This window comes from Marmota marmota, unplaced genomic scaffold (assembly GCF_001458135.2).
Source record: "Marmota marmota marmota unplaced genomic scaffold, marMar, whole genome shotgun sequence".
Classification (NCBI taxonomy): Eukaryota; Metazoa; Chordata; class Mammalia; order Rodentia; family Sciuridae; genus Marmota; species Marmota marmota.
Genome location: NW_025999960.1, coordinates 12,401,481 through 12,413,980, shown reverse-complemented (window position 1 = coordinate 12,413,980; position 12,500 = coordinate 12,401,481). Strand labels below are relative to the sequence as shown.

At 33.7% G+C, this 12,500-nt stretch overlaps 1 protein-coding gene and 1 pseudogene across 1 annotated transcript in view; one reads left to right on the top strand and one right to left on the bottom strand.

Moving 5' to 3' along the window:
* Positions 1 to 12,500, bottom strand: part of Arid2 (AT-rich interaction domain 2) — a 177,320-nt gene that overhangs the window by 2,819 nt on the left and 162,001 nt on the right. Inside the window, exons 15-18 of the mRNA XM_048802581.1 lie at positions 4,823 to 4,961; positions 4,651 to 4,736; positions 2,811 to 2,934; positions 2,619 to 2,710 (exon numbers count right to left, since the gene is read on the bottom strand). Coding sequence (XP_048658538.1) covers positions 2,619 to 2,710; positions 2,811 to 2,934; positions 4,651 to 4,736; positions 4,823 to 4,961 — 441 coding nt within the window. The remainder of the gene's footprint in view (positions 1 to 2,618; positions 2,711 to 2,810; positions 2,935 to 4,650; positions 4,737 to 4,822; positions 4,962 to 12,500) is intronic.
* The window catches only part of LOC125616685, a 59,982-nt pseudogene that overhangs the window by 8,345 nt on the left and 39,137 nt on the right, over positions 1 to 12,500 (top strand).

Here is a 12,500-nt window from a genome sequence, read left to right as displayed (position 1 = left end):
ATTTCCAGGACATATAAAGAACTCAAAAAACTCAACACCAAAAAACCCCAAATAATCCAATCAATAAATAGGCAAAGGAACTAATAAACAGGCACTTCACAGAAGAAATCCCATCAGTCAACAAATATATGAAAAAATGTCCAACATCTCTAGCAAGCAAATTCAAACTACACTGAGATTTCATTTCACTCTAGTCAGAATGGCAATTACAAAGAATAGAAGTAACAGTGAATATTGGTGAGGATGTGGGAAAAAGGGCACTCTCATACACTGCTGGTAGGACTGCAAGTTGGTGCAACCACTTTGGAAAGCAGTATGGAGATTCCTCAGAAAACTTGGACCCTGTTTTCCCATTCCTTGGCATATACCCAAAAGACTTAAAATCAATATACTATAGTGACACAGCCACATCAATGATTATAGAAGCTCAATTCACAATAGCTAAGCTATAGAACCAACCTTGATGTCCTTCAAAAGATGGATAAAGAAAATATAACATATATACTATATATATAGTATATATGGAATGGAATATTACTCAGAAATAAAGAAGAATGAAATTATGGCATTTGCTAGTAAATGGATGAAGCTGAAGAATATCACGTTAAGTGAAAAAAGCCAATCCCCCAAAACAAAGGCCAAATGTTCTCTCTGATATATGAATGCTAACTCACAATAATGGGGAAGGGTAGGGAAGAACAGAAGTACTTTGGATTCAACAAAGGGGAATGAAGGGAAGGGAGAGGGAATTTATATCAAATGTCTGGCTGGGTACAGTGGCACACTCCCGTAATCCAGTAACTTGGTTTCTGTACATGATGCGGAGTTACACTAGTCTGGTTGTGTACTTATATATATAAGAACATAGGAAAGTTATGTTTAATTCATTCTACTAGAGTACAACCACAAAAATGGGAAGTTATGCTTCATGTATGTAAGATACGTCAAAATACATTGTACTCATGTATAACTAAAAAGAATAATAAAAAAAAACCTAACCCACAAAAATAAAAAATTCTGGGTGTAAGAAAATAGAAGGAAAAAAAAAGGGAGGGATGAAGACTTTGCTAAATTTAGAATGAAAAAAACCTAAAGAAACACTTGTGGAGGGGCTGCAGCTATGGCTCAGTGGTAGAGCATTTGCCTGGCATGTGTGAGGCACTGGGTTTGATCCTCAGCACTGCATATAAATAAACAAATAAAACAAAAAAGATCCATTGACAACTAAAATATATATATATTAATAGAAAAAGAAGCAATTATGGAAAACACAAAAATTCAAATACAAACTGAGAATGATGACTTGGACATTGAGCATTCTCCCTTGGACAAGGGCATTCTAGGCAGAGAGAATGGTTGGATCACTGGAACAAGTTTAAAAGTGTGAAATGAAAGAGCCTAGTGTGCTCAGGAACTTGCAAGTGGTGTGGCCTGGTTGAAATGTAGACAATGAAAGTCAGGCCTGATGATGCTCACTGCATGCCTGTAATCTCAGTGACTTAAGAGTCTCAGAAGTCTGAGGCCAGCCTCAGCAACTAAGCAAGGCCTTAAGAAACTTAGTAAGAGTATGTCTCAAAAGAAAAAAAAAGAAAAAAATTTAAAAATGGGGGTAGGGGGTACTGAGAACTAGCTCAATGGTAAACGCCTCTGGGTTCCATCCCCAGTACAGGAGTGGGAGGGTGGGGAGGAATGTAGGCTATGAAGCAAATAGAGGGGTATGGAAGGAAATAAAGTGAGAAAACTAAAAAGAAATAATTATGAATGAATCAGGAAGACATTGGCATTCTCATGGTTTTTAAACTTTTATATTTCTTCTTTTTCTGAAAACCTTTGCTTAATTATTAAGTTTTGTTTTCTATCCCAGCATGCATTAGGCCCTGAGTTTTATCCCCAGTATTGTCCAAAAAAGCAAAAGAATTTTTCTTATTCATTTTGGAAATGAAATGAAAGGAGCCTGAGAATGCTCAGTTGAAGATGCAGAAGGAATATGAGAAAAGTTCCTTTAAGGGAGACAAAGTATAGTATATACAAAACATTCTACATTTGTTCTCTTTAAAGAGTTAATCCAAGTTTCTATAGAGCTACAAAATCCTGATTATTCTCTTAAGTCTGTCAGAAAGCAACTCTTAAAACTTCAGAGTACTATAATGATTCGTAGTAGCATCTATGACTTTGATGAGTTCATTAAAATGCCAGTTTTCAAACAATTTCATTATGACACCACATCATTTCAAATGGTTAGTTTTTCTCCCCCAATAAACTCTCAAGTTTCCTCTTTAATAAAGCTATTTTTGTTCTTCTGGTTCTTTCAATTTCTATTTATTTTTTGGCTTTTTTTTTTTTTAGTTGTAGATGGACACAATACCTTTGTTTAGTTAATTTATTTTTATGTGATGCTGAGGATTGAACCCAGTGCCTTACAAGTGCCAGGCAATTGCTCTACCACTGAGCTACAACCCCAACCCCTATTTTTGGCTTTTGAGAGATCCTGATAGCATAAACTTTTGGACATTCATGAAACCGAGAAAAACAGTAAGTAAAAGAGATACCTCATTTTATGAACATATATGTAAAAGTAAAGTTAAACTCACTGTTGCTAGGGAAAATAAATTACTCACCTGCGACCACATTCTGAGTATTTACCAATATTTTTTAATATTAAGGCAGCTGTTAGTCGGATGTGTTTAGTTATTGGTCCCTCTTTTTCATCCTAAAAAGGAAAGGAGAATATAAGAAAAAAAAATTACAATAAAGATCAAACTCATATGGGGCTCATACCTTCGCAGATAAAGTTTTCAAGGAAGGCTTACTGTAAAATCTCGAAAGACAAGGTTTCTTGATCCTCTCCTGAGAGCCATGAGTGCAGCACTGGGATGGTTCACAATGGCCTTTTGTGCTCTAGGAGTTGAGCTTGTGCCTCCTACAGCTGGTTGCCTAAATTGATCAGACAAACAGAGATGGAGACTGTTAACTGAATTCTGCAGACAGAATGGTAACCACATTGCCAACCTCATTAGGTGATTACTCTGAAATTCTGATACAAGGTGAATAAAAGGTCCAGCACTAATATTATGTTTATGTCAGTCTAGGCAAAGAACCTTAGTATTGAGGTGAAATTTCAGGTATTTTATTTTCCAATCTATTGATTCCCCACCTTCCCCACACTGGGGATTTAACCAGGGACACTGGAAGCTACATTCCTAGCCCCTTTTAATTTTTTTCTTTTGAGACAGGTTCTTGCTTAGGGCCTCACTAAATTGCTGAGGCTGACCTTGAATTTGAGTTCCTTCTGCCCCAGCCTCCCCAGTCACTGGGGGATTACAGGCCTGTGCCACTTCATCTGGCTCTAATCTATCAATTTTAAAGTGAATAACAGATGCTCCGTTATGGTCCATCTTTAAAATTACTGTTTTGGGTAAGCAGGCAATAACAATAAATACAATACAGTAATAAAATAGTAGATTGTAGAGTTCCCATTTTTGAATGTTAAGAAAATAGTTTAAAATTTGCATTGTAAATTACTTTTAAATAGCATCTAACAGTGAAACAGTATTACCTAAGAATGTAATAGCATAGGTCATCCAGGAAAATATAGCCTAATATAATATGAACTATGCTGAACACTACATTTTGGACAATTACTTTCTTACATAATCTTAGTTTTCATTATTATTTAATAATTTCTGTCGACCCCTTCCTTTTCCCCCACTCCCACAGTACAGGGGACTGAACTTAGTGTGCTCTACCACTAAGTTATAACTCCAGTCCTTTTTACTCTGAGACAAGATCCTGCTATGTTGCAGAAGCTGGCCTTGAACTTGTTTTCCTCCTGCCACAGCCTCCTGAAAATCTGCAATTACAGAGATAAGCCCAGCTCAAGATAGTTCTTCATGAAAGACATAGAATGGAGGGATGACAGAAAGTTTTATATATATGAAATCAGATTCAAGGTACTGTAGATTTCTTCAGCCAAGCAGATAAACTGCATCACTATCTTGCTCTGCCACTGAACTACATTCCCAGCCCAAACTACATCACTATCTGTTGTGTTCTATGAGGCAGCCGTTGCAAAGAACACTAACTGATACATAAGGAAACTGTTTCTGACACTATAACTAGTGCATGACTTTTAATATTCTTTCCACATCTGTAAAGTGGGGATATTTTCTGATAGTTGTTACATAAACTAATTCTGAATTTTAAATAATATAATGTGAAAGCAATCTTTAGATTGTAAACCAGTAAGTATGCATGTCTCTATATATACAAATATGTGAAGAAATTCCTTTGCCATTATTAAATACATTTATTCTCTTAAAAAATAATCACATGTAGTACTTCCAATTTAGAAAGCACTTCCCACATATTATCTTTTGTTCCAATGACTTCTCTACAAAGTTGAATCAAAATGTTGAAACTACAAAGTAATGTAGAGACCATGCAGTCTAGCCAATATGGAAAATGATGCCTACAGAATATAAGCAATTTGAACAGGGTCTCCCAGCTGAATAGTAGTAGAGCTGGACTAGAACCCAGGTTTCAGGTTTCCCAACAGGCTAAATGGCTTTTTATTATTCTTGTGTTATGCCTAGTTTCCAAGTATTTTTTTTTTTTTATATATGTAACAGGAAACAAAATAATTTTCCTTACTTGGTAGAAGATTTTTGATTTCCTGCTTGTCCTGGCTCATCTTGTTTTAATCCTGCAAGCAGGGCATCCTTTGAACAGTGCTTATCCTTTGTGAAAAAAGAAAGTAAAAGAATATAAAGATTTTTGATGGAACCAGATGAGTTACTAAGCAAATAATATTAAAAAAGTATACCTGTAAGTGGGTTATAAAGGAAAACCTCTGTCGCTGAAAAGGCTCACAACCTTCCCAAAGACACTGCCCTGGATATACATCTTTGCCTCCATGTTCAGTAGCTGCGTGGTAGAAAACCTGTGAGGGTGTTTGAAACCACCTAAAAAAACAAAACAAAACAAAACAAAACAAAAACTTTCTGACACTTGGATATATTCTTTAAAATAGAAAACTTGCTATCCTTAATACAAGTTATAGATCAATATATAGCAAAATAGAGTAAGCAATCTCTAATTCATTTCAATTAAAGTGTATTTTGAAAATTTCTCTAGGATGAAGCATTCAACTATAATAAATATTTTAGTTATTTGGTTTAAGTTTAATATCCTTCTTTCCTAATTCACTATCTTTAATGACAGATGAAATATTTTAAAACACAATAGAACAGTATCTTATAAACAAATATCACACTTAATTGTACTTTAAGAAATTGCTCATTTACTAGATTTCATATTACATAATAGTTTCAGCATATCTAATCCAACATTTAAAATTCAATAAATTTTGGCCAGTCTGGCCTTTTAGCTGAGTTCATATTTTATATGTCTATTCATGTTTAAGAAGTCACATCTTTTATTTCCCCAACATCATATCCTGTTCACTATGAAGGCTTAACAATATATGTCTGAGTGGGTAAGTGGCAAAGGACATAACACTGAAATGAAATCAGATACTATTCTCTTTTATATACATGGCACTGAGAAACATCACTAGAATCTACACAGCAACAAATGCATTACAAGATTTCAGTTAATAATTACTAACTTGGGTATTTAACAGTAATTATCTTTATCAAGTCTGTGGCAGATATCTTTTAGGATGTGATTTTTTTATGGCCTTCATATAGACATGCCTATATTTGAACCAATTTTTAATGTGCAACATATATCCAAATTAATATTCCTTCAGGGAATGACACTTAAAAATAAATTTTAATAAAAAATAATTACTCAATTATAGAGAATGTTAATAAATCATTATAATAATCTATTTCATTTCTGTTCACATTCATCTATATAAACATCTATGAAAAGTTTACGTGAAATTAAAATCAGGATAAGCATTTTATGTTTTGGCGTTACTTTTATTTAAAGTACTTTACAATACTATTCATTAATATGAAATAAATGATTGGATCTCTATTCTGGAGACTTGCCTTATTGTGCTAAGACTTTACCTAAATACTATTGAACCATTAACTGAAATACAGCCATGAACTAAACAGCAATATTTTGGACAATGAAAACCTGTATGACAATAGTCTTATAAGATTGTAATGGAGCTGAAAAATTCCTATCACCTAAGTCCTTGTAGCCATCTAATGTTGTACCCCAGTACATTGCTGAAATGTTTGTTGTGATAGTGGTGTAAATAAACTTTTATATATAAAGTACAGCACATACAATTATGTAGAGTACATAATACTTGATAATGAATAACATTTTTAAGCTTTTCTGTATATATGTGTGTGTGTTGTGTGTGTTGAAACAAAATTGCGACTGATACAATTTTATATACTGCTCGCCACTCTTGGTTAGTATGGTTTCTATAAAACAATGCTCTCCTTTAGAATACTTTGCTGCCCTCTGCTGAAAAACTGTTATAATAAGTACACAATTTATGACATATACAATGTGGATATGCTTGTTTTGATGGGTTTAATAAGTAGATCTCTGGGCAAAAAACATTTCTCTCAAATTTTTTACTTATTGTGAATCTAGTTTTGGGGGTGGTTTTGAGGACAAACTTGATGTATGTAAAGCTCTTTGACATATAGTAGGTCATAAATAAAAGAGAGATACTGTCACCACAATCATTATTAATATTATTGGTACTAGTAATAGTAGTAGTGGTATTGGTGACCTCTTGTCTTTTCACCTGCTCAGCTTGCTAATTCTCTGCCCTGAGACTTTGTCCACAGCTATTTCAAACTTGCCAAACTATGCTCAGGGAAGTCTAGTCTGTCTCTAAGTTAATACCCTCCATTATCAAGTGATACTCATAATCACTCAACTAATTTTATTTATTTCTCTTCTCAAAAATATTTCCCATAAAACCTGCTTCGAACTAAACTTTGGTTAAATACTGAACACTTATCTTGTCCTGTATTAGTGAATTTGCAAATTAAAAACAATTTCCTCCTTTTATGTTTGTGAAAAAAGACATTATTGAAAGAATTTAAGTTTATTTTACTAAGGCTTCCTTAACTTCTCCATAATAAATCTTTAGTCACTACCCATCCTCTTTTCCTTAGGGCTTAGCCAGCAGAAGCTTCTATTTTTAGGGGTACCTATTTCACTTCTGTAATAGATTCTATTGTGTTCCTTCAAAAATCATCCCCTTTTCCATCTTCTGTCTTTTCTCATTAAATCCTACATTGAAAACAACAGAACAATGCTTTTTCGTTGATCCTGCTACTTTCTCAGTATTTATCAATATCAGACACAGCAATCCAAAATTTATCATTTCATATATTTATTGTAGTAACTGTGACATTTTTCTCTAAGTCATTGGCTGTCTTTCATGGTACATACTATTTTCAATTAAATCACCAATACATTTTATAATAGCTTGACCTCTTTCATTATCTAAATAACTGCATCTAAAGCTAAAGATTAGGTTCTATTGCTTCACCAAACTCCCCTTCAGCCAAATTCCATTTTCTTTTATCCAAGTAAAAAGTTGTTTAGTTCAATGAAGAGATTCACAAAACTCTACCAGGTATGTTTTCTGATATCATCTGAGGAGACACTTAAGAATAAACTACTTCATACTTAAAAGTAAAATAAAGTCAACAACTACTACTTGTGTATTTTGTACTATGGTTGTTATCATCACTTTTTAAAAAAATTCTTAAGCATCATAAACACATAAGCAAATGAAGTAAATAAAACACTTTTTTTTTCTCGTTACTTTGAGTTTATTCTTTAAAAAATTGGCAATCTATTTAGGAGGTTGTGCATGTAAATAAAAAGGAGGTTTTTATACATATACACAAATACACACACACACATCTAATACATGATTAATTTTAATAATTCACCATACTCAAAAGAATAATTTAAAAATAAACATCTGTGATTATAAAGCTAAGGCTTTTCCTTGGTTATTAAGACATACGTATAAAGAACTAAAAATAGCATTTTAGTTCAATATCCTTCGAAGTTTTCTTATTCATAAGTTCTTGGCGGGCTGTTTTTCTTTGTTTTATGTTGGCAGTACTGGAAATTAAACACATGCTAAGCACTCTGCCACTGGGCTATATCTGATCCCTTTTTAAATTTTACTTTGAGACAAGGTCTCACTAAGTTGCTCAGGCTGTCCTTGAACTTGCTATTCTCCTGCCTCAGCATTCATAATAGCTGGCATTTCAGGTGTGTGCCACCACTCCTAGCCAAGCTATTTTTCTTTAAGTCAAAAAGTATTTCATGGCATTCTTAAAGGTTCTCCTTGCTGCAAAAACAACAAACAATATCCCCTGCTCCAAAACTATTTGGAGTAAAAGAATATGGGATATGTTTGTTTGTAGGAATATTCTAGTTTAAAAGTAAGATGTACACATAATTATTAATAAATGTACATAAAAGACTATACATTTTTAAAAAATGTATAGTTTTGGCTGGATGCTGTAGGGCGCACCTGTAATCCTGGTGACTTAGAGACTGCCACAGGAGGACTGCAAGTTCAAAGCAGCCAGCTTCAACAACTTAGTAAGGCCTTAAGGAAATTGGTAAGATCCTGTCTCAGAATAAAAAAAAATTTGAAAAGGGCTGGGAATGTGGCTCAGTGGTTAAGTGCCACTGGGTTCAGTGCTGGTACCAAAAAAAAAAAAAAAAAAAAAAAGAGAGAGATTACCATTGGTACATACTTCTTATTGTATGCACAATCTCCCAAGGAATAAGTAAATGAGGTGATTGGTAAACTACAGATTATAATTTTACCCTACAAAATTATTTTCCCAAACATTTAAAATATTTGAAAATGAAATGGACCTCAATACAATTTGGCAAATTAATCTCATGGTGAATAACCTTTTGGTATTTGATAACATCTTTAAGTAACTGGACTCTATGGTATTAGAGTAAGGTTAAAAAAACAAAAATAGAACCTCTGTCACTACCTGTGGTAGAAATTAGGGCTTTTCCTAATACTTTTAATTAAGGCAGACCAGTAGTTAAGGCCTAAGAAACACCTAATTCTCAAACTAATGTTATGGGAAAGTATATTACATGAAGTTAATCTGACATTTATAAAAGTTTATTAGTTCTAACTACAAGTACAGGAATATTAACAAAATATCCATGAGCTTTTACACAAAATCTTTTTTGGGGGTAGGGGAGCATACTAGGATTTAACCCAGGGGCACTTTAGCATGACTACAACCTCAGCCCTTTTTTGTTTTTTGAGACAGGGACTCACAAAGTTTCCAGGCTGACTTTGAATTTGCCATCCTCTTGCCTCAGCTTCTGGAGCTGCTAACATTACAGACATGTACCCCCAATGCATGGCCCACATAATATTTTATACTCTTAGCAACAGCAAGATGATGGCCTGTTAACTTCACAAATGAAGATGCAAAATGCCAACAAGCCAGTTCAGGGAAGAACTGTAACTTTAGAATCAGTTAGTTAATCTGCATTTACTTCACTCAGTCAAGAAGTGTTAATTAAAAAAAAAAAAAAAAAAGCTTTTCAGTGCCATGCACTGTGCTAATGACCCTCTGAAGATTCTCTCTGGTTTTCTGACCACAAAATTAAGACAAAAGATGGTATAACACTAATTTCAATTTTATTATCTTACTGACATGTAATCTAAGTTGTTGATCAATTTAATTACTTGTTAAGGTCAACCTTAACCGGCAACACCTAGAATTAAGCATTCTTTGCTGAAGGCAAGAGTATCATGAATTATTTTTACTCTAAGTATTTTACTTCATCAAATGTTTTCAAATCATCAAGATGGCAGTTTTATAAGACTCACCTTGTCTATAGATATTTCTTTTTCTTTTTTCAAAAAAAATTTTTTTTAGTTGTAGCTGGATCACAATACCTTAATTTTATTTATTTATTTTTATGTAGTGCTGAGGATTGAACCCAGTGCCTCAAACATTCTAGGCAAGGGCTCCAGCACTGAGTCACAACCCCAAAATAAAGTGCACAAAATTGCTATCAGTTTTTATTAAATATTTCATTTTTTAAGTATTTTTAACTTAGCACATTATTTCAGAAAAATTAATTAGAGGAAATTAAAGATTTTCCAGGAATTTTGGATTATACTTCTGGAAGAAGTAGAACTTCCAAATTGTTAAAAAAAAATAATTTGCAAAATAAAATGAAGTTGATGTTTGTTGGAATTACTACGTGTAAGTTTCAGCAGGAACCCAGAAGTTTAATATTGCTTGAGTAGTTTTTATTGTGGTCAGAGAGAATATCAATTTACGTAGTACCAAATCTCTGGTTTACAGACAGAACAGCTTTCACACTAAAAATGTTTGTTTGGAATAAAATTGAGATCCTCTACACAGCTGGTTTGATTTTTCATAATATAATTCTAAATATTAACACAATATAGATCATTTGTCTTAAAGGGAATTAATTTTTTCACTTTTACCAGTTATGTACTAGAGATTTAGGATGAGCAATATATTCTAGAAAACTGGTCTTCAAATGTCTTTTAGAACAGTAGAATCCTTTTTTCAAACAAAATATTACTTAAAATCAATATACTAAAAAAAAAAAAAAAGAAATCTTACGGTCAAACACAAGTTTGGTTTCTCTTTTTTAAATATATACGTTACTTATATATTTCAGTTACAAGTTAATAGTCAATGCTGTGCTTAATAACAATAGACAAGCAAAGAATGAGAATTTCCAATTTCTTCTCAGACATGTAAAGAGCTTGGAAGTCAAATCACTTCCATTCTCAAAACATGAAACGAATTGAATGAAGTGAACATTAAGAATTCTTCTGCCTGCCATGGTGGTGCAGCTAGGGAGGCTGAAGCTGGAAGTTCACAAGTTTGAGGCCAGCTTTGGCAACTTAGTGAGATCTGGTCTCAAATAAAATAAAATAAAATCTAAAAAAAAAAAAAAAAAAAGATGAAACCCTAGGTTCAATCCCCAGTACCTATGTGGGGGTGGAAGGTGGGGGACTGGACCGGACTCTTTTAGATTAATCAAAAAATAGAAGCCACAGGGCAAACTGCTACCTGAAAGCTGGAAAGACACTAATATAAATAATCACAGCCTACTGCTGAAGCCAGTTACTTGTAGAAATACTAAACAATAACTGACAAATTACAGGAAGCCTAGACTGGATGACCTTCAGAGTTAAAACTCCTTGGGGTCCGGGGGAGAACTACATTTTTGGAATTTTTACCTCCACAATTCTCACAAAGTTACTGTAGTGATAATTAGAGGGGGAAAAATGCTTTTAGGAGGGAAAGGGTGAAGTAACCATTATTTTTTTGTTTTGTTTTGTTTTTGGTGCCAGGGCCTCATGCATATTAGGCAAGTGCTCTACCACTGAGTTATGCCTCCAACCCCTCCCCTAGAGTTCTTGTCTCATGCAAGACAAAGGTTTTCTCAACAAAGGTTGAGAAACATCTTCTTAAATTTAAAGTCATCTTCTTAAAGTCACAGACTCTTCTTTTCCAATTTGTATCCCTTTAATTTCTTTCTTTTGTCTAATTGCTCTGGCTAGGGTTTCAAGGACTATGTTGAACACGAATGGTGAAAGAGGGCATCCCTGTCTTGTTCTAGTTTTTAGAGGGAATGTAATTCCTACTAGAAGTCCAATGATGTTCTGCATAGAAATAGAAAAAGCAGTCACTCTTTAAAGTATTATGGAGATTTTTTAGAAAACTTGGAATGGAACCACCATTTGATCCAGTTATCTCATACCTTTGGCATATACCTAAAGGACTTAAAATTAGCATACTATAGTGACAAAGCCACATCAATGTTTATAGCAGGTCAATTTCCAAGAGCCAACCTACAATGGAATATTACTCAGCAATAATGAAGAATGCAATTATAGCATTTGCTGGTGCATGGATGGAATTGGAGACTATCCTCCTAAGCAAATAAGCCAATATCAAAAAGCCAAAGACCAAATGTTCTCTCTAATGGGTGGATGCTAACCTACAACAAGGTAGGGTGCAGAGAGGAATAACAAAAGTCCATTGGATTAGACAAAGGGGAACGAAGGGAAGAGAGGTGGGAGGAGAAAAGGAAGGACATAAAATTAATTGAACATAAGTTTCCTATCCTTGTATTTTTTTAAAATATTAATTTTTTAGTTGTAGTTGGACACAATACTTTTATTTATTTTCATGAGGATCATACCCTGGACCTCCAATGTGCTAGGTGAGCACTCTACCCCTGAGCCACAACCCCAGCCCCATATCCTTGTATTTGAATACACTACCAGGGTAACTCAGCATCATGTACAACCACAAGAATAGGATCCTAACTAGAATAAGTTATATTCCATGTATGTACAATATGTCAAAATTCATTCTACTGTCTTGTATATCTAAAAAGAACAAACTAAAAAAAAAAAAGAAATATGTATAGATTATGGCTTGGCTATGTGGAGCTAATAAACATATGTTTTCCTCCAAAAAAAAAAAAAAAAA